The 20,487-nt window shown below is 35.2% G+C and overlaps 1 protein-coding gene across 21 annotated transcripts in view; it reads left to right on the top strand.

The window, feature by feature from the left end:
* The window catches only part of CAMK2D (calcium/calmodulin dependent protein kinase II delta), a 316,543-nt gene that overhangs the window by 150,029 nt on the left and 146,027 nt on the right, over positions 1-20,487 (top strand). For all 21 annotated transcript variants that reach the window (XM_045469296.1, XM_045469345.1, XM_045469390.1 and 18 more), the window contains exon 4: positions 11,141-11,195. In XM_045469296.1, the coding sequence (XP_045325252.1) occupies positions 11,141-11,195 (55 nt within the window). The remainder of the gene's footprint in view (positions 1-11,140; positions 11,196-20,487) is intronic.

The raw sequence follows: 20,487 nt of genomic DNA on the forward strand, positions 1-20,487 counted from the left end.
CTTTCAGTGATTTTTTCTTCTACTCTAGGGGTCAGCAAACTTTTTTTATAAAGGGCCAAATAGTAAATATTTTCAGTTTCCTGGGTATATGGTCTTCGTTGCAATTGTTCAATACTGTAGTTGTAGCTTGAAGGCAGCCATCAATTTTAATACGTAAACAAATGGACGATGAGGCTGTGATCCAGTTAAACTTTATTTACAAAAAGGTGAAAAACTGAGTAGCGGTTTGAAGGAGATGAGGTAGTGAGCCATATCTGGGGGAAAAGGGTTCCAGGCAGAGGAAACAGCAAGTGCAAAGTCGAGGCAAGAGTTTGCCAGGAGTTCTCCCAAAGCAGCAAGGAGGCCACTGTGGTTGGAGAGCAGTAAACTAGAGGAGGAATGGTGGTGGGAGAGGCCAAGGAGATGATGGGGGGGAGGGGGGTGGATTTTGAAGGATCTTATACACCACAGGTGGGATTTTTGCTTTTAGTCAGAGGCAGTTGGAGAGCCATTGGAGGTTCTGAGCAGAGGGACAAATAATCAGCCTTCAGTTTTAACAGGATTGTTCTGGCTGCTGTTGTAAGGACAGCGAGGGGACAGGATAGAAACAAATTTTTTTTTCCGTATATATTTTGAAGAATTTGCTTAAGAATTACGCTGAGTTGGGGCGCCTGGGTGGCGCAGTCGGTTAAGCGTCCGACTTCAGCCAGGTCATGATCTCGCGGTCCGTGAGTTTGAGCCCCGCGTCAGGCTCTGGGCTGATGGCTCAGAGCCTGGAGCCTGTTTCCGATTCTGTGTCTCCCTCTCTCTCTGCCCCTCCCCCGTTCATGCTCTGTCTCTCTCTGTCCCAAAAATAAATAAACGTTGAAAAAAAAAAAATTAAAAAAAAAAAAAAAAAAGAATTACGCTGAGTTTTTTTTTTTTTTTTTTTTTTTTATCCTGAGCAACTAGAAAGATATGGAAGACACTGGGTAAAGCAGGCTTTAGAGGGAAGATCGTAAATTCTTTGGGCTTATTTAGTTAGAGATGTCTTTGAGGCAGACAAATGCCCCCATATTTGGGATGTCTGACATTTGTTATAACTTCCATGATTTCGTAGTAAGGAAAAATTAATCTTTAGTTAAAAAAAAAATCATTGATCTAGGTAAACTAACTGTTCCATTGAATGCTTATGCAAAAATATGTTACCAGGTACCTGAGACTGACTGGTACTGACTGGTGTTAACAGTGCCTATAGCTATATTTATTAATATCCTTTATTATTTCAATGGTATCAAATTTGTGAATAAATTCATATATAACTTTCATGTTTTTCTTCAGTTTTATGAGCCTAAGATCACGGTATTTTTTTTTTTTTACATTTATGTATATTGTACACAGGAAATAAGCTGATCTTTTTAAGTAATTTCAGCATAAAAATAGTTAATTGGAAACCAAATAGTAATTGGAAGATGAGAGCGTTTGGGCTTGTATGTCTTCAGGGAAAATTTGTTGCAAGTGTGAAGATAATATGGTAGTAAGCCACAAAGAGAGGATGATCTAATACGTTTTTCCATTCACTCTCTGCTCCAAGGGCTATTGTCAGAAAAGCAATTTATCTGCTCTGTAAATTTTTCAGAGATTTATTACAAATTTGGCAAGATAAGTGTTTTAAGCTTTCTCTCCAGTTACTCATTAAGAGCAGATCCAAAATAAAATGAAGTGTGTTTAAACTTAAATTTGTTTGAAGAGGAAAAAGTCTTACATTTAGGGGATTGTATTCAACCTTGTATTGGTAATCACTATATTATTTATTTCGTGTACCATTTATTAGTCATAATCATGCAGAAATGTTGAAATGTAAAAACTTAAAGTTGGAAAGAACCTTACAGGATCCTCTTAAAGGATCATGTAACCCAGTGCTTATCAAGCCTTTTTCCTGTGATCTACAGTTATGTGGTTACATCATGACCCAGTGTACAATATATATGTATAAAAGTCAAGCAAGTTGCACAAAGCTATACTTACCTTAAATGTGAAATGCACTTCAATATATATATTTTTTAAATGCTTCCTTGATGTGCACTTTGAAGAAAAGATGCTTATCTTGTCTGTTCTTTGGCATGATGCAGCCTCCTTCCTGCGTGATAGCCTTAGTTTACCATAAATCACATAGCCTTTGTTTAATCTTAAAGTGTAGCTAGGTACTGTATTACTTTAAGACATTTCATGTGTTTGTGTCTTGCTGTCAAATAGGGAGCCAACTGAGCAGCCTGGTGTGAAATTATCAATCGGGCTTCTCTTTTTGACCCAGATTGCAGGAGGCAGAGTGCTTGAACCTGCACTGGCTTCTAGAATCGGCAAGATAGGAGTGCTATTCAGGTACTTAGGGCTGAGGAATTACCAATGGCCATTTTTTGTCTTCTTAACCTGACAGTCTTACACATTTAACACATAGTAGATAGGTGTGTACAGTTTGAATAAATTTAACAAAAAAATGGTATTGGTCCAACACTGTTAGGTCCTCAAGTGCACCATCTTAAGATTTTTATGATATGCAAGTCATGATGACAGCAACTTCTCTTCCTTTTTAAATATTCCTAATACTTAAGAATATCAATGAGTGATCACTGATTAGCTTTATATAAGCATGAGAAGGTGGAATAACTAAAGGATAAAACCAGGAAAAAGATAATGAAGAAAGCTGGAATCACTTCTTGAAATACATAAATAATATTCATGCATAATTGAAAGAGGAAAGAGTTTTTTTAAACAAAGGAATCTTGAAATAAATACTAACTTTTCTGAGAAATGAAATCACTTTTCCAAAAAACAAATTATAATAAGTAAAATGGAATCATGCAATTAAAATATGCAACAAGACAATCTTGAAATGTTTTTTAAAGAAAATTCTAGATATTACTAGACTTAATAATAAACCTATAATTTAATTTCTCCTCACATATACAATTTTATTAAAAGGGAGCAGTAAAGTGTATTACATGAATGATCCGTTTACTTTTCTTTTTTTTTTTTCTTTTTTTTTTTTTTTTCAACGTTTATTTATTTTCGGGACAGAGAGAGACAGAGCATGAACGGGGGAGGGGCAGAGAGAGAGGGAAACACAGAATCGGAAACAGGCTCCAGGCTCTGAGCCATCAGCCCAGAGCCTGACGCGGGGCTCGAACTCACGGACCGCGAGATCGTGACCTGGCTGAAATCGGACGCTTAACCGACTGCGCCACCCAGGCGCCCCAAGATCCGTTTACTTTTCAATTTGATTAACCATCTCTGAAATTCTGTTTAACCCTTTATGGCTTTTTTAAGCAAAAGGATTGCTTGCTCTCTCATGTTGTTCATGGTGTCATGTGATTGCTGTAGCAGGTAGCCTTATAATTAGCAACCACTGGTCATGTCTCCTCACTTTCTTTCATCTTCCAAGGTTGAAATTTTCCTGAGTAATAGATACTTTGACCAGCCAGAAAGTCTTTTGGATAATCTGAGTTTATGACTAGCTCTGGCCTAGTAGAAAATCTCCTGGTTTGTTCTAGTCAGCCCTAAATATTACTAACCCGATCTTATAGATACTGAAGTTAATCTATACTTTGTTTTTAATCTGGAACCAGGAAATGGGGTGAGAATTTGGGAATAAGGAAGGAGATTATGGTTTGACTTTCAGCACTGATCTTTGAATCCAATGACTTTTTGTGTGTACTATTAAAATAATTTTAAAATTAATATGGATGACATTCTCCACTGAGTTTTCATGTAGTAATTTTGATTTTTAAAAGTTTCTTTTTCTTAAGTATAAGCACTGAATTGCCTTTTTCTTTTTAAGTTTATTTATTTATTTTGAAAGAGACAGAGACAGCCCAAGTGGGAGAGGGGCAGAGAGAGAAAGACAGAGAGAGAGAGAGAGAGAGAGAGAGGGAGAGAGAGAATCCTAAGCAGTCTCCACACCATCAGTGCAGAGCCTGACATGGGGCTTGAACTCACAGAACCGTGAGATCATGACCTTAGTGGGAACTAAGAGTCAGACACTTAGCTGACTGAGCCACCTGGGTGTTCCAGCACTGAATTGGTTTTAAACATAGTTTAAGGTTAGTTGAGTTTAAAAACATTTTTCTTCTCATGACAAGGAAATATTTGAAATTTTATTAAAACAGTTTTTGGACTTGTGATGTTTTAACATTTGAGTACTAAATAGTGGTTCATGTGGCATTTATTAATGGGGTATATTGGTAAGTATTTATCAAAAATGTATATCCTTAATGCAGTTTCAGGAATTTGTGTTCAAATATCTAAATTTAGGACAGACCGTGGTTTCTGTGCCTGTGCAGTTTTATTTATTTGCCTTAGCCAGCTAAGTCAAGTTCCTACTTTTTATGTGTAAATTTAAAAAGTGTCATATTAAGACAAAAAAGAACATCAAAGTATATGTGCTACAAGTCTCTTGACTGCCTATCTTTTTACTCAAAATAAAATGAACAGTGTGCACAAATCCGTATCTCAAAAAAGCAGAGTGCATATATTTTTCAAATATACAAACATAAATTAATATATTTTAAATGGTATTGTTTTATCCACTGTATTATTTGTGTTATAGGAAATAGAAATTAGGAAAACATGCCCATGCAGATTTGCCTTCAGGTTTTTAGAAATGTCACTTTGATTTTGAATTTGGTTTTCAGTGCTTTTATGTCTGTTTGAAAACTTTTCTCTCTAGAAATGATCAGCCTTGTCACAAAAGAGCCATTAGTAATGGTTGAGCTCAATGGGTCTCTAGAATAGTGCCATTTGAAAGTTGTAATGTTTGAGATGTGTGCGTGTGTGTGTGTATGTGTATGTATTTTTTTTTTCATTAACAAATGAACTCAATGTTGGCATCCCTCTTCTGAGAAAGTTATGGCACATTGTTTGGCCATAACTTGATAGTGCTTGTACTAGCTCTGAAATATAATTAATTGCTGATGGGAATATAAAAAGTATCTGACTTACAAGCTGCCATTTTTCCATCCCAGTATGTGAACCAAATTCAGCTACCTCAATCCTTGTAACATAGTAAAGTTAAAAATACAAAATCTACTTCATTCATAACCAGGACTATTGCTCAGAGCTGAGAAATAGTGATTATGAAAATGCAATGCATCTGTTCTGCACCAGAATTATTTTATTAGTATTATGATAACATTGACAACATTGCCCTGTCATGTTTAGTTTTAGAGATTTCTAATAACTCATATTTTGATGAAAAGTATTCTTTTTTTTTTTTTTTTTTTGCTAAAAAAATTGCAATTCTTTGAGGACAATGGGCCAATCACAAATTTCAGATTGTCTTTCCTTTTTATTTATCTATTGTTGGCTAACAACTCCCATTCCCAACTTAATGGCTTAAAATAACATCAATTTATTATTTCTCCTGACTTTGTGGACTGACTAGATTCAGTTGGATAGTAGCTCTACTCCACTTGGTATAACTGAGGTCACAATTGCAATTGCCTTCACCAATGAGCTCTGCTAGTGATGGGCTGTCAATATGGCCTTTTATTCTCCAGGGTTTCTCTCCCTGTGACTTCTTGTCTAAGTCTGTATCAAACTTCCTTTTAGCATAACATGTGGTTTCCAAGAGGACAAACTCCAATGTACAACAGCTTATGAAATCTCTTGTTTGTATCACACATGCTAATCACACAAAGCAAGTCACAGGGCCAAATTCAGAGTCAGTGTGGGAGAGAACTGCACAAGGACATGAGTACTGATATACGTGGCCAATTGGGAGCCACCAGTGTAATAGGCTGTCACATCTCCATAATAAATTCTAGTAGAGAACAGCAAGTAGTGAGTATGGTTGAATGAAAGAGTAATAAGCAGTATAATTTGAACTAAATGATAAGTTGTATAAATAACTTCACAAAATTATAATTACCACCCTTGATTGTATTTGGAGGATGCTTTTAGGAAATGAAAAGGGAAGGAAGTATACTAAAATTGGAACATGTAACTTTGTATCCTATTAGTCTTTTTTGAAAGATAATAAATCACCGTGAAAGAATATGTTCACTTTTTGACAGAGTGTTCTTAATATGTGTCCTGAAAATAGATAAGATGTACCTAATAAGCAATTGTGACATGGCTTCTATTTAGAGTTTAATTCTCCCAGTCTTTCCCTTTTCTCCCTTTCACACTCATTTTCACTTCCTAACATGCACATACACACACGTCTGCCTTTTCCTAGGTTATAATTATATAGGATTTTTAGATTCTTTAACTATTTAGGATTTTCAGTACATTAAATGTCCTATCAGGTAAAATAACTGAGTCACTGGAAATTCTAACATTCCTAATTGGAAGAGGAGAATTAACAATTTTCTAGGGATTTAGGGACTACATAGAGAAATACACCATCACATTTTAAACTTCCTAAACTCAAAATATTTTTCTCTTTTTGGGGAGCCTGTGTGGCTCAGTCAGTCAGTTAATCTGACTCTTGATTTCAGCTCAGGTCATGATCTCACGGTCCATGGGACTGAGCCCTGAAGGGCTGCAAGCTGACAGTGTAGAGCCTGCTTGGGATTCTCTCCCTCCCTCTCTCTACCCCTCCCTGATCACACACACACTCTCTCAAAATAAATGAATAAACATTTAAAATATATTTTTTCTCTTTTTGTGCAAATAGAGTTTTTTTTAGCACTGCTTTTCTTTCTCTAATCACCATAACTGTTTTTTTCCTGTCTACTTCTTTTTTAAATATTATTTTATCCTGACAAACCAATTAATACTTTTTGATGTATTTGGAGCAGGGGGTAGTTTGTTGACAAATGTATTTTAGAGGCTCCATATAGTATTCTGAGCAAGAACCAGATCTTTGGAATCCTCCAGCTCTGGATTATGGTCATAGCCTAGCCAGTTACTAGCTGTTAAGCCTTAGAAGTTTCCTTCACCTCTCTAAGCCTGTGCACGTTCATCTGTAAAGGGTGATGGGAAAGGTTGTATATATTAACTAACTCTCGGAAAAAGTATTTGCACTGTGTTGACACAGCGCTGTAGTTATTTTATACCTTTTAATCCCTTAAATGAGAAGCAGTATTAAATAGGAAACTTCTTTCACATTTACATAAAATTAGTTTCTCTGATAATTATAAGGTCCTATTTAGTTCTATTTGGCCCCTTTGTATAAGTAGTACTTAGCTAGAAACTGCAGTGAAATCATGCAAGAATATAGGACAGGAAGAGAAAGCAGTGATCCCATGGTAATTTGAGTGCAAACTACCAACTTGATAATATATGAGGAAGAGAAAGGAAAAAGCCATGGGTCAAATGAATCTTGGAAACGTTTTAGCCTCAGAAACCCCTTGGCTCCCCCTGTAAGTCTCATACTTAATGCTCCAGAATTTAACATTTTATTCTGGATAAAAACAGTTACACTGTTTCTATTTATGAAAACTCGTTCATTCATGACTTGATTTTACCTTTGAGGAAACTTCAGAAAAGAATGACTACCAGAGGTATTATAAGCTGTGTTCTCAAATGCTTTTCTCATTATCCTCTTTAACATTTTTTTTCTGGAAGCACCTTAGTGACGAGTGTGATAAGGTTAACTGTGTGTGCCTGTATGAACTGCTTATGGTGATAACGGAGGGCAGTCATAGCAGGAATACAGCACAGCATGTTCCACCATGGAGCAGCCACCGTGCTCTCAAGGCCAGCCATGCTGCCAATCTTGGGTTAGCATCTGTGGTGAACAGTGCGCCCTGTATTTTCTTCAGCATATAAATGAATTGATAGTCATTTATAGAGAATAAGTTTTTGTGAAAGTAAACACAATTTTCAACCCTTGACAAACTGTTAAAAAAGAGGAAATGGATGGAAGATGGATAATTTTGACAGACAGAAAAGGCTCGAAGAGAAAAAGATAATATCTGTGGGTGTGTAAGACACTGTCTTCAGACGATAGAAACATCCACTCTGAGAATAATAAAGAGTTCAAAGTTTCAAAAGGAAACCAACCCGTCCTCAGAGTAATTGTAAACATGTGGAATGCATCTGTGTGAAGATGAAATTACATAATTTGTTAATAAAATGAAATGAAAATTGTGGGCATTTCATTTAGTTTTGTTTTTTAGTTATTTTAAAGAGAGTGGAAGGAAATAGGGAGGTCATAAGGAAGGAAAGAGGGAAGAAAGTGAATATATATATATATTTATTCCAAGATGATGCTAGTTGTTTTCTGTTTTATCAATAACATCACTCATTCATAATGAATCTCACCTGGTCAAATGACTGGGTAGAAATAGTGGAAATTATTTTGGAATTGTGTAATACAAAAGTAGTGAACTTGTGTCAAATGATTTGTCCTTAAGCATTATTATGTGCTTACTGGCTAAATGCTTTTGTGAAACCTATTTTCACCAAAAAATATATGTTTAATCATTAGGCTTGCATCTGAGCAACTCTTGACTTGTTCAAAAAATAATTTATTTCTAAATGATGATTATTTCCAAGTATTAATAAGGTAGTGATAATGATACTAAGAAAATTTTATTCCAGATAGAACCAGAAAGTAATACTGTTTCTCCAGTTGTACCTGAAATTTCCACTTCTGTTTAGCGCCACCACTCTTTGGTCTGAAAATCTGAGTTGCTCATTTCCACTTGAAGTTTTTATTTTGAGACAGTGGAAGAAAGAAGTAATCATTTCTTTCTCACATTGTGATTTTTTCTTTTCATTTTAACTTTGATAGCATGGAAATCCATCTTCTTTTTGTAGAATAGCTTAAGTAGACATACCATTCTTTGAGCTTATTTAAATACAGGTTGTATTACAGTTGCTCAGTGAGGTATCTCTGAGACTGTCATTTGAGAAAGCCACTGAATTATCACTTATGACCTGACTTTCCTTAGTATGCTGAATGACCATGAACAGAAGACACATCATTGAGCCTAAATTTTGATTTTCTTTGGAAGTATAAGTTTAAACAAAGGTTGTAGGCATCTTTGATATTGGTAAACTGCAGAATACCCTTCACACAATTATAGTTATGGGAGAATTGTTTGGTATCAATAGTTTTATTTTAGGTATATTGGGCTTTGGTGAAAGTTTCTGTCCAAGAACTTGGAAGAATGCCTAGCATATATATAGTAAGTGCTCAGAGCAGTTTTATGAAAGACCATCTACCATGTGCCAGATTTCTGTGAGGGATTCAAAAAAAACCTATGAAATAAGATACCTGTATGGTAGTATTGATGAGAAAGAAATTCTGTGTAATGGAACAAAAGTTTTCTCTACCTTGGAAAATTTTCTGAAGACAGATTCAGGAAAGATTTTTTTTTAATTTTTTAAAAATTTATATTTAGTTTTGAGAGACAGAACACAAGTGGAGAAGGTGCAGAGAGAGAAGGAGACACAGAATCGGAAGCAGACTCCAGGCTCTGAGCTGTCAGCACAGAGCCTGACACGGGGCTTGGACTCACGAACCATGAGATCATGACCTGAGCCGAAGTCAGACGCTTAACCGACTGAGCCACCCAGGCGCCCCTCAGAAAAGATTTTAATTGCGGGTCAGAGATGATATCTGAAGGGGATGGATTTGGATTGTAAACAAAGGAGATTATGTTAAGTCTATGAGCTTGGGAATTTCATGGTACTGATGACTCCTTCTGTGGATCATTGTAGTTTGTGGGACAATCTAAATGTTCTTTGGAATCCACATTTTCTATGTGGTGGCCATCATTTCATAGGGAACATAGTAAAGACAGGTTCTGGTAGATATCATTACCCTTTTGTGGTAACTTTTCAAAAGCAGTATGTCCTACAGGTTTTGTGGGTTTGTTTGTTTGGTTTGATTTGGTTTGGTTTGGTTTGGTTTGGTTTGGGGGTGTGTGTGTGTGTGTGTGTGTGTGTGTGTGTGTGTGTGTGTTTTGCTTTTTCTGCCCTCTGTTTCTCCCAATGAAGGTCAGGCCACCCCAAGTTATTTTGATAAATAGGAAGAGTTTGCTATCTGTGGGAATGAGTTGGGGGAGGAAGGGAACTTATGCAAAAATAAACAGCAGAGGGGTGCCTGGGTGGCTTAGTAGGTTAAGCGTCCGACTTCAGCTCAGGTCACGATCTCGCGGTCCGTGAGTTCAAGCCCCACGTCGGGCTCTGTGCTGACAGCTCAGAGCCCGGAGCCTGTTTCAGATTCTGTGTCTCCCTCTCTCTGACCCTCCCCCGTTCATGCTCTGTCTCTCTCTGTCTCAAAAATAAATAAACGTTAAAAAAATTTTTTTAAAAAGAAAAGAAAAAAAATAAACAGCAGAAAAAGCAGTATGTAAGTTCTACATGTGTAGTTAGTTTACTTTAGAGTTACAGTAGGTAATGAGTGCTTCCAGTTCAGAAGAGCAAACATTTGTTTTGGCTACTTATCAGTGTAAGTCTAGCTCATTGGAAAATTTTAAAAAAGTGTGAATTTGAGGAGCTGATAGATTATTTTATTAGAATTCCTACCTATATATTTTTGGCTGATGACTTGCTAAATGGATTTTGGTCACTTGAGTTTAGAAGTACCATAATAAAAACTCTTTTGACAGGTTGGCTAGGAATTGCTATGTAGACACTCCTCCCATCTCCACCCCCCTTCAAATAGGGATGAGGAGAGCAGACACAAGGAGACCACTTGCTAGACTCTTAAAATGATCCCTCTTTCTGCCTATTGTATTGATCAAGGCATGAGTTGTTGAAGACCTGGACTAGGGAGATAGCAAAGAGAATGACAAGGAAGAGATTCTAAGTGGGAGAATTGGTAGAACCTGGTCACTTTGAATAGATAGATAGATAGATATTATAGCAATCATTAATATTTATTATTCACTGAGTAATATGTAGATTGTTTTACTATTATTGTCTCATTTAACTTTCTCAACCATTTTATAAAGTATAGGTACTATTATCATTATAAGTTGATTAATTTGATTAAGCTCACATAGTTAATAATTGTCAGAATTAGAACTTAAAACTTGGGTTTGTCTGAACCCAAGCCCTGTTGTAAAGGATATTCACTTAGAGCCTAGAAGAAAGAGTGTTGTCAACATTTTTAGTTAGGAGACAAATGCCCATTAGAAGTCTAATTTAATGTTCATCAGCATTATACATATAACATGAACCTTTTTCTCTTTTTTAAAAATTATTTCTTTATTTATATTTTTAGTGCGACTTCATGACAGCATATCAGAAGAGGGCTTCCATTATTTGGTGTTTGATTTGTAAGTACAACACACTTTGTGTTCATTTATTTTTGCTATTTGAAAACCACTTTTAATTAAATATTTTTTTCTAATTTATAGTCTAAATTAATGACTGTGTAGTTTTTTTAGGTGTTCTTCAAATAACATTCACTCTAATTCTTTTGAAAAAATGTGACTGTTCAGGAGTGTTTATTTAAAACTTAAGTTAATCTAAATAGGTGAAACAGTTATGAGTCTATTGTTTGGATTGTTCACAGTGATATTATAAGCAGTTATCAGTTTTATCTTTGGGCATACAAAGGGCTGATGTGAGCTAATTTTCCATTGAATATTTTGGACTATGTATACCCACTTTATTGTCTTATGTAGAAAGAACCATAGCTAACCTCATACTCAGTGGTGAAAAACTGAGGACTTTTTTTCTGTAAGATCAGGAACAAGATAAGGATGTCCACCTCACCAGTTTTATTCAACATAATCTGGAAGTCCTAACCACAGTAATCAGACAAGAAAAAGAAATAATAGGCATCCATATTGGTAAAGAAGAAGTAAAATTTTCACTATTTATAGATGACATGATAGCATACATAGAAAACCCTAAAGACTCCACCAAAAAACTATTAGAAGTAATAAGAAGTCAAGATGCAGAATACAAAATTAATATGCAGAAACCAGTAGTGTTTCTATACACTAATAACAAAGTAGAAGAGAAATTAAGAAAACAGTTCCATTCATAATTGCACCAAAAAGAATAAAAGGCTTAGGAATAAACTTAACCATGAAGGTGAAAGACCTGTAATCTGAAAACTATAAAATATTGACAAAAGAAATTAAAGATGACATAAACAAATAGAAAGATACTCCACCCTTATGGATTGGAAGAATTAATATTATTTAAATGTTGTTACTACCCAAAGTGATCTACAGATTCAGTGCCATCCTATATCAAGAGCATTTTTTTGCAGAACTAGAAAAAAATAATTCTAAAATTTGTATGGAACCAACAAAAACCCCAAATAGCCAAAGCAGTCTTGAAAAAGAAGCACAAAGGTGGAGGTATCACAATCCCAGATTCCAAGATATACTACAAAGCTGTAGTAATCACAACACTGTGGTACTGGCACAAAAATAGATACATACATCAATGAAACAGAATAGAGGGCCCAGAAATAAACCCATATTTATATATTCAGTTACTCTATGATAAAAAAGACAACATTATGGAAAATGGAGAAAAAGCCAGTCTTTTCAATAAATAGTGCTGGGAAAACTGGACAGCTACATGCAAAAGAATGAAACTAACACCACACATAAAATAAACTCAAAATTGATTAAAGACCAATAACTTTGATAAGAGCCATAGCAACATTTTTTCTAGCTATGTCTCCTAAGGCAAAGGAAACAAAAGCAAAAATAAACTGTTGGACTACATGAAAATAAAAAACTTTTGCACAGCAAAGGAAGCCATCAACCAAACAAAAAGACAGCCTACTGAATGGTAGAAAATATTTGCAAATGGTATATCTAATAATGGGTTAATATCCAAAATATATAAAGAATCTATACAACTCAATACTAAACAAACGAGCAAAACAATCCAATTAAAAAAATGGATAGGGGACCTGAATAGACATTTTTCCAAAGAAAACATACAGAAAGTCAAGAGACACGTGAAAAGATGCTCAACATCACTAATCATCAGGGAAATGTAAATTAAAACCACAAGGAGATATCACCTTACACCTAAATGGCTAAAACCAAGTACACAAGAGACAAGTGTTAACAAGGATATGGAGAAAAAGGAACCCTTATGTACTACTAGTGGAAATGTAAATTTATACAGCCACTGTGGAAAGCAGTATGGAGGTTCCTCCAAAAATTAACAATAGAAATACCATATTATCTAATAATCCCACTCTTTGGGTATTTACATAAAGAACATGGCAACACTAATTTGAGAAGATACATGCATCCCTATGTTCATTTTAAAATTATTTACAATAACCAAGTTATGGAAGCAACTTAAGTGTCTATCAGTATATGAATGGATAAATAACATGTGGTATGTATGTACATACACACACATGCACACATATGCAGTGGAACATTACACAGCAGAAAGGATGGCATAAAGGGTATACTTTATGTCTCATTTACACAAAGGATAGCATAAAGGGTACACTTTGTGTCTCATTTACACAAAGAAAGGATGACATCTTGCCATGTGCAACAATATGGTTGGAGCAAGAGGGTATTATGCTAAGTAAAATAAGTAAGACTGAGAAAGACAAATACCATATGATTTCACTCACATGTGGAATATAAAAAAAAAAAAACAAGTGAATAAACAAACAAAAAGCAGAATCAGAGAACAAACTGATGGTTGCCAGAGGAAAGGGAGTTGGTGAAGATGGGCAAAATGAGTGAAGGGGAGTGGGAGATACAGGCTTCCAGTTAGGGAATGAATAAGTCACAGGAATTAAAGACATAAGGGAATATTTTCAGTGATATTATAATAGTGTTATATGGTGAGAGATGGTAGGTACACTTGTGAATGTATAATGTATAGAGATGTACCTGAAACTAATGCAACACTGTATGTCAACTATACTCAGATAAATAAATTAAAAATAAATACATTATAATTAAAATAATGGAAAAAAGATGCAAGGAAGGATTCTTGAGGTTGGTTTATTCAGGGGTTCAACAACAATATCAGCCTCCCATCTTTTACTTCAGCTTATTGACTTTCTTCTCAGATTGGTATGGTTCAAGGTATTATATACAGACATGCTACTATCCAGTGGAAGACATTGTCTCTTCTTTAAAAAAAAAAAATTTAATGTTTATTTTTGAGAGAAAGACAAAGAGAATGACAGAGAGAACGAGCAGGTTGGGGGCAGAGAGAGATGAAAACACAGAATCCCAAGAAGGTACCAGGCTCTGAGCTGTCAGCACAGAGTCCAGAGTGGGGCTCAAACTCACAAGCCATGAGATCATGACCTGAGCCAAAGTCGGATGCTTAACCAACTGAGCCACCCAGGCACCCCTGTCTCTTCTTCTTTATAAGAATAAAATATTTACCCAGTAAATATCCCATTTTGTCTCATTGGCCATGATGGGGTCACATGCCAACCCATAACCAGTCACTGGCAAGAGGAATAGAATTACCAAGGTTGACTTAGACTAATCCGAATTTATAAATGAAGTTCTATTAACTAGAATAAATAAGTTCTCTCTGCCCAACTGGGATATAGTGAGACAGGCAATACACGTGGCTGGTAGGGGTTTAAAAGGAACACAATTTCTGGAATTCAAAATGTCCATACCATTTGACATAGTAATTTCACTTCTATAAACAAAGTCCATGGAAAGTATACCCTAAATTTATCTAAATTTAGATGAAGCTTTATGCCAAAATATGTTCATATGTTCACTGCATCAGCTTTTATAATGGGGAAAAAAGAAAGAAAGCCAACTTAAGGATCCAATAATAGAGAAACAGTTGCATAATTATGGTAAATTCATATAATGGATTATTGTCTAGCATTTTCATGTGTTTGGGAAACAAGAAAAAATACTGTTTCTTATGAATCTAAAGATAGGTTAGTGTTAAATTTTGGTTAATTCAAAAAAAATTGGTTAATTCAGCCCTTCGGTGATACCATTAAGAAATCAAGTTTTTTCTGCCTTTCTCTTTGTTTTCTGTAGTATGTGAGCTGGTTCTCAAGTTGGCTACCTCATTTTCAGGCATCAGTGACTTTCAAAGTCAGGAAAAAGGGCAGTATTAATGCCATTGCGTTAATCCTTTCCAGCAGTCCCTCAGAAGACAATCTGTTATTGAATCCTTGTTTAGAACTGCTTCTCATGCCCATGCCTAAATCAAGTATTGAGGAGGGGAGTGGGATTACAATAGGCTTTGACCTCTTATAAATTTAAAAATGGGAGGGAACTGGCCTCCCCTGAGTCACTGTATGTATAGTCAGATAAGACTTAAATCATGGCTTTGTTAAAAGAAAATAGGGGAGTTTTGCCTGTTGGGTAGGCAGCCAAGTATGTCTGCCATATTGGTAACCAGTGTATGCTGGAGAATAGAGACTGAAACTCTGATTATGCACAGTCCTACTGTATAGGCTCCTTCTCCATAGTCACAGTCCATCCATGGCTTGTTGATGTGGCTGTAGTTTGGTGCCATTCCATATGGTGTTATTACTTCCTCTTCAGTCCTTTCTCAGAGCTCATATTTTTACTTTCTCCATTGTTCTTTCTTCCTTTATGATGTTCTAAGATCCCTTCTTTTATGATTTCCTTTCTTCTTTAATTTCCTTTCTCCTTTACCCATTCTTTTAGAAATGGTTGTTTTGCTAGCAACAAATGTTTGCTGGCAACAAATTCTTCGTTTCCTTGTTTCTGAGAATATCTTGATTTCCCTCTTAACTCCTGAAAGATATTTTTGCTAGATAAAAAATTCCAGGGGGCACCTGGGTGGCTTAGTTGGTTGAGCTTCCAACTCTGGATTTTGGCTCAGGTCACAATCTCATGGTTCATGAGTTTGAGCCCCACATTGGGCTCCACACTAGTGTGGCGCCTGCTTGGGATTCTCTCTCTCTCTCTCTCTCTCTCTCTCTCTCTGTCTGTGACCCTTCCTGTTCACATTTTCTCTTTCAAAATAAATAAACTTAAAAAAATCTAGGTAAGCAGTTATATTCTTTTAATGTTGTGTCAATTCCTTCTGGATTCTTTGATTTTTTATGAGAAAATTTTTGTCATTCTGTTTTCCCCCTAAAAGTAAGGTGTTATTTCTCTCCAGCTATTTTAAAGATTTTTTTTTCTTTGTAGCTTTTAGAAGTTTGACTATGATGCATCTCAGCTTGAATTTCTTAGAGTTTATCTTATTTGGTGTTCGCTAACCTCTTGAATATACAGGTTTATGTCTTCTGCCAAACTTGGGAACTTTTTAGACGTTGTTTCTTTGAATACTTGTTTAGCTTTCCCTTTTTTTCCCTTCTCTTTCTGGAACTTGATAACATGAATGTTAGATCCTTTGTTATAGCCCCATAAGTTCCTGTGGCTCTTCATTTTTTTTTTTTTTTCCTCTTGGTCAGATTAGGTAATTTATACTGTTTTTGACTTGTCCTTTCTTCATTTTTGTTTTCATTCTGCTGTTGAATGTATCCATTGGGTTTTTCATTTCAGTTATTCTCTTTTCAGTTCTATTTTGACTATTAGTTTTTCTATAAATTCTTGGTCTTTACTGAGACTTCCAATTTTTTCTGTTTGTGTCCATAATTGCTCACTGAAGCATTTTTATTAAGCTGATCAAAAGTCCTTGTCAGGTAATTCCAACAGCCTTGTCATCTTAGTGTTGTTGGTATTGGTGTTGGTATTAGTGTGTTGGTATTGGTATTTACATTGTTTTTTCTCATTAATATGGAAATTTTCTTGGTTCTTGATATCATATGTGATTTGGTATTATATCTTGGACATTTAGGTATTATTTTATGAGACCCTGTATTTAATTTAAATCTTTTTGGGTATTATTTTATGAGACCTGGATTTAATTTAAATCTTCTTATCAGGCCTCCTTTGATACCACACTGGCATGGGTAATTAGGTGCCATCTTATTACTTTTCAGGTGAGGGTAGAAGTCTAGGTGTCCTATTTAGCCTCCTATGGCATCCCAGGGGTGTGCCTCCTTACTGCTGCACAGGGCTGGGAAAACAGGGATTTATTTTTTTTCATGCATGTAGTGAGAGAGATGCATTTACTCACTTTTTTAGACTTGTTATTTCTTTATAGATTTAATTCGTTAGATCTCCTTTGTTATATAAATCAAGGATATATTATTATAAACTGGGATATGTCTTTCATGTTATGATGAATGCTAGAATGAAAAATACTTTTGCTAATGCTCATTTACCTGAGTACTGTTATTCAGGTTTGACTACAGCTCTATCAGAGAGGATATGTTTTTCCTATACCCTCTTATGTTCAATGCGTGAAGGCACGTGAATCAGACTAAATGAAGATTGACAGAATGAAAGGTACACAATTTTTATAAATGTTTGTGTGCGTGGGAGTTTTTAGAAAAGGAATAAAAGTAAAAGAAACAGTTAAGGTGTCAAATTCTTGTCTTAGATGCTAAGAATTGCTCTTTCCCTGGTATATGGAACAGATACCTTCCTCACAGGGAAATTTATTGTCTGCTTTTGGGCAGATAAGGGAAAGGCAGAGAATTCTTCACGTATTTGTTGATTCTCATTTGACTTTAGATCAAAATAGTCTTTTTGGCAAAGTGGCTTATTGTGGAATGGTATATTCTGATCTTTTTGCCAGAACAGCTTATTGTGGAGTAGTATATCCCATCCGCTTCAGCTCCAAGAAGCACGTCAGTGTTAGGTCAGTTGTAAAAGGGCAATACGCTTCTTCCCATGCCATGCCACTTTTCCACAGTTACCAAGTTATTTATATTCACATTTAAAATTTTATAGTTTTTTATATTCCTTACTAAATGGAAGGAATGGTAAGAATCACAGAATTTAGAATAAAGTTTATTTTTTCATACATCTTTTTTTAAATGAACTTATAAAACTTATAAAAAACAGTTCATGTGGAAAGAAAATATAATTTTCAGTTACAGTGGATCATATCTGTTGTAATGATATTTGTTATTAATGTCTCTGAAACCAAATGTAGACTTTTCAAGGTTTAAGTTTACATTTGAACCATAGTAACATCAAATATGCTGCATCAGGCCATTAAACCTCTGTTACTAGCTTGAAGAGCTCAGACTCTTTGGAATTATTCTTAAATGTTTAAGAGAAGAGTTAAGACCAGTTTTCATCAAAATGCTTTGCCAGTAAATGAGATTAATAAACTAGTTCAATACAATCCTATAAAGCACTCAGCTTTAGAAAGTTAGAAAACAATGGTTGTAAGTATAGATATTCAGTGACTAAAAAGACATTGTAACAAATATAATTCCTCTAAATTAATCATTGTGGTTACTCTATGAAGAAGAAAAGTAGCTTGAGAACAATGCACATTGTATACATAGTTAAGAAAAGTATGGTCTCCGAGTTATCGATGAAATACTCCCATGGGGAAATTAGAGGCCATTTAACCAATCAGATCCAAGATAAAATAACTACTTGAATTCCTAAAGAAGGAATGTTCCTGTGTTTGCCCTTTTGATGATGGTTTTGGCAGTGTGGTACTTGTGCATACTTCCTATGGAATGTCAGCTATTCACAATCTAATGGGAAGTTCTATTTTTATAGGTGCACTGAGTTTTCTTCTAATGGAATACTTTTCCCTTTCTAAAAAGCAAAACAGAAGAGGCAGTGAGTTCCATTTAAAAAAAAAGTTTCTTCTTGCTATTTTAAATTTACATTTTTCATTTAGGTATCCATCCACCATTTCCAACTATAAAGCATTGGTAATTCCTTTTGCAAACAGACTCAGGAATCAGTGGGAAAGACTTGCATGAAACCAAAGACCTCTTCACAGCAAATAATGAATCCTTCTCCTTCAGGGTTTATGCCTAGCAGGATTTTCAGGCACACTTCGGGAACTCTGGGAGATAAGAGATGTGGATATATCTGAAATCTAAGGGAAGGCTGGGCAAGGAAGTAATGGAGCTAGAATTATAGTCCCTAAGGGAAAGGCCAACAGACAGAGCCATTGGCCTTAGGCAGATAAGACAGATCCAGTCCATTTCTTTGAGAAATAGGCCTTGCTTGACAAGGGCAGTCATCTGAATGTGATATATATATTTCAGGAACTGAATGTCAGAGAAGATCTGTATTCTACACATGCTGGGTGAATGTATAATGAAGTATAGAAATATCACAGCCCTTTCTAAGTAAACGTATAAGAGAATAAGACTTGGGTTGGATTTTGTAATCTCAATAGGGAGCTAAAGTAGATAGATTAGATTAAGGTTTATTGGCAAAAGTGCTGACCCAGAATGAAGACTTAAGTTTCAGTCTCAGAGCTACCCACGGCTAAACATTTAACATTATGTTTCCTCTAAGCCTCATTTTTTCTCATACAGAATGAGGCTGTGGGACCAGTTGAAATATTTTTTAGACATCGCTAAGTCCTTTATTGTTCTGTGAGGCCAAGATGCTGTTCTCATCAATTTGAGATTTCTGGTAGAATTAATAGGACTCCTAATGTAATTTTTAAATATTAGAAGATTTATTATGATTTGAAGCTATTAGAGAAAAATTCTGTTCTTAAATCTTTAAAAAGAACTTTTTTCTCCACCAGCAAAAACAAATCTAAATCTTTAAAAAGAACTTTTTTCTCCACCAGCAAAAACAAATCTTGGCACATGAAATACTTCTTTTTTTTTTTTTCTGTTTTAAAGTGTTTGTGTTTTTGTCCCCATGTAAGAAATTCTTTTCATCAAATATGTAATGGGTATCTACTAGATGCAGGACCCTGTGCCTAATGCTTTAGGGGGAAAAAAAAGTAGTGTTTCTGAGCATTTAAAAATAAATGTTCCATTTTGATAATTTCAAAATAGAGTACTCAGACAATCTGATGGCTTCCCTCTCAGTGCCCCGTTTTATCATTGTTGTACCAGTCAGAAAACTTGGTCAAGTTGCATGTTTTGTAATTATTACTAGTAACACATGCATATTTTTCACTTTTACAAATTTGAAACTATATAAATATAAAATGCTTTTCAAAAACTATACCCCTTGCACTGAGGAGCTGATTGCTGTATTGCCAATATCAAGACTAAAAGACTAAAAGATAAGACACCGTCCCTTTTTTTGAAGATTTTATAGTTCAGAGAGTGGATTAGACAGCTTCAAAAAAAAATCTGTACTATAGACCTAATGTAGTAAAAGCTATTAAGTTACACAGAGGTTTGGGGGAGAGAGCCAACATTCATTCAGTCAGGGATGTCAGGAAACAATGGGAAGAACTGAAGTTGAAGCAGACATAATTACTTTGTCTATGTTTTCATTCAACAAATACACACTTAATCTGTGCTTCTTCTCTACCAGCACTGTGGATAAGCTGATTGAAGGGAAGGTGAATGAAAATTTTGCCTTTAAAAGAACCAAAAGCAATCTTACGCTTGTTGTGTTAATAGCATTCTTTCATCTGGTAAAATATTTGGTTGCAAAACCAACAGGACAGTTTTACAGGACACATAGATATAGTGTAACAAGTTTAACAATATCTATGAACACATCTGATGTGTGCCCTAGTCACTTAATCACCTTTATGGTTATTTGGCAAAATTCTTCTGTTATGCTCATAATATTCTCCTGCATCTCACAAAGCATA

This window comes from Leopardus geoffroyi, chromosome B1 (assembly GCF_018350155.1).
Source record: "Leopardus geoffroyi isolate Oge1 chromosome B1, O.geoffroyi_Oge1_pat1.0, whole genome shotgun sequence".
NCBI classification, from domain to species: domain Eukaryota; kingdom Metazoa; phylum Chordata; class Mammalia; order Carnivora; family Felidae; genus Leopardus; species Leopardus geoffroyi.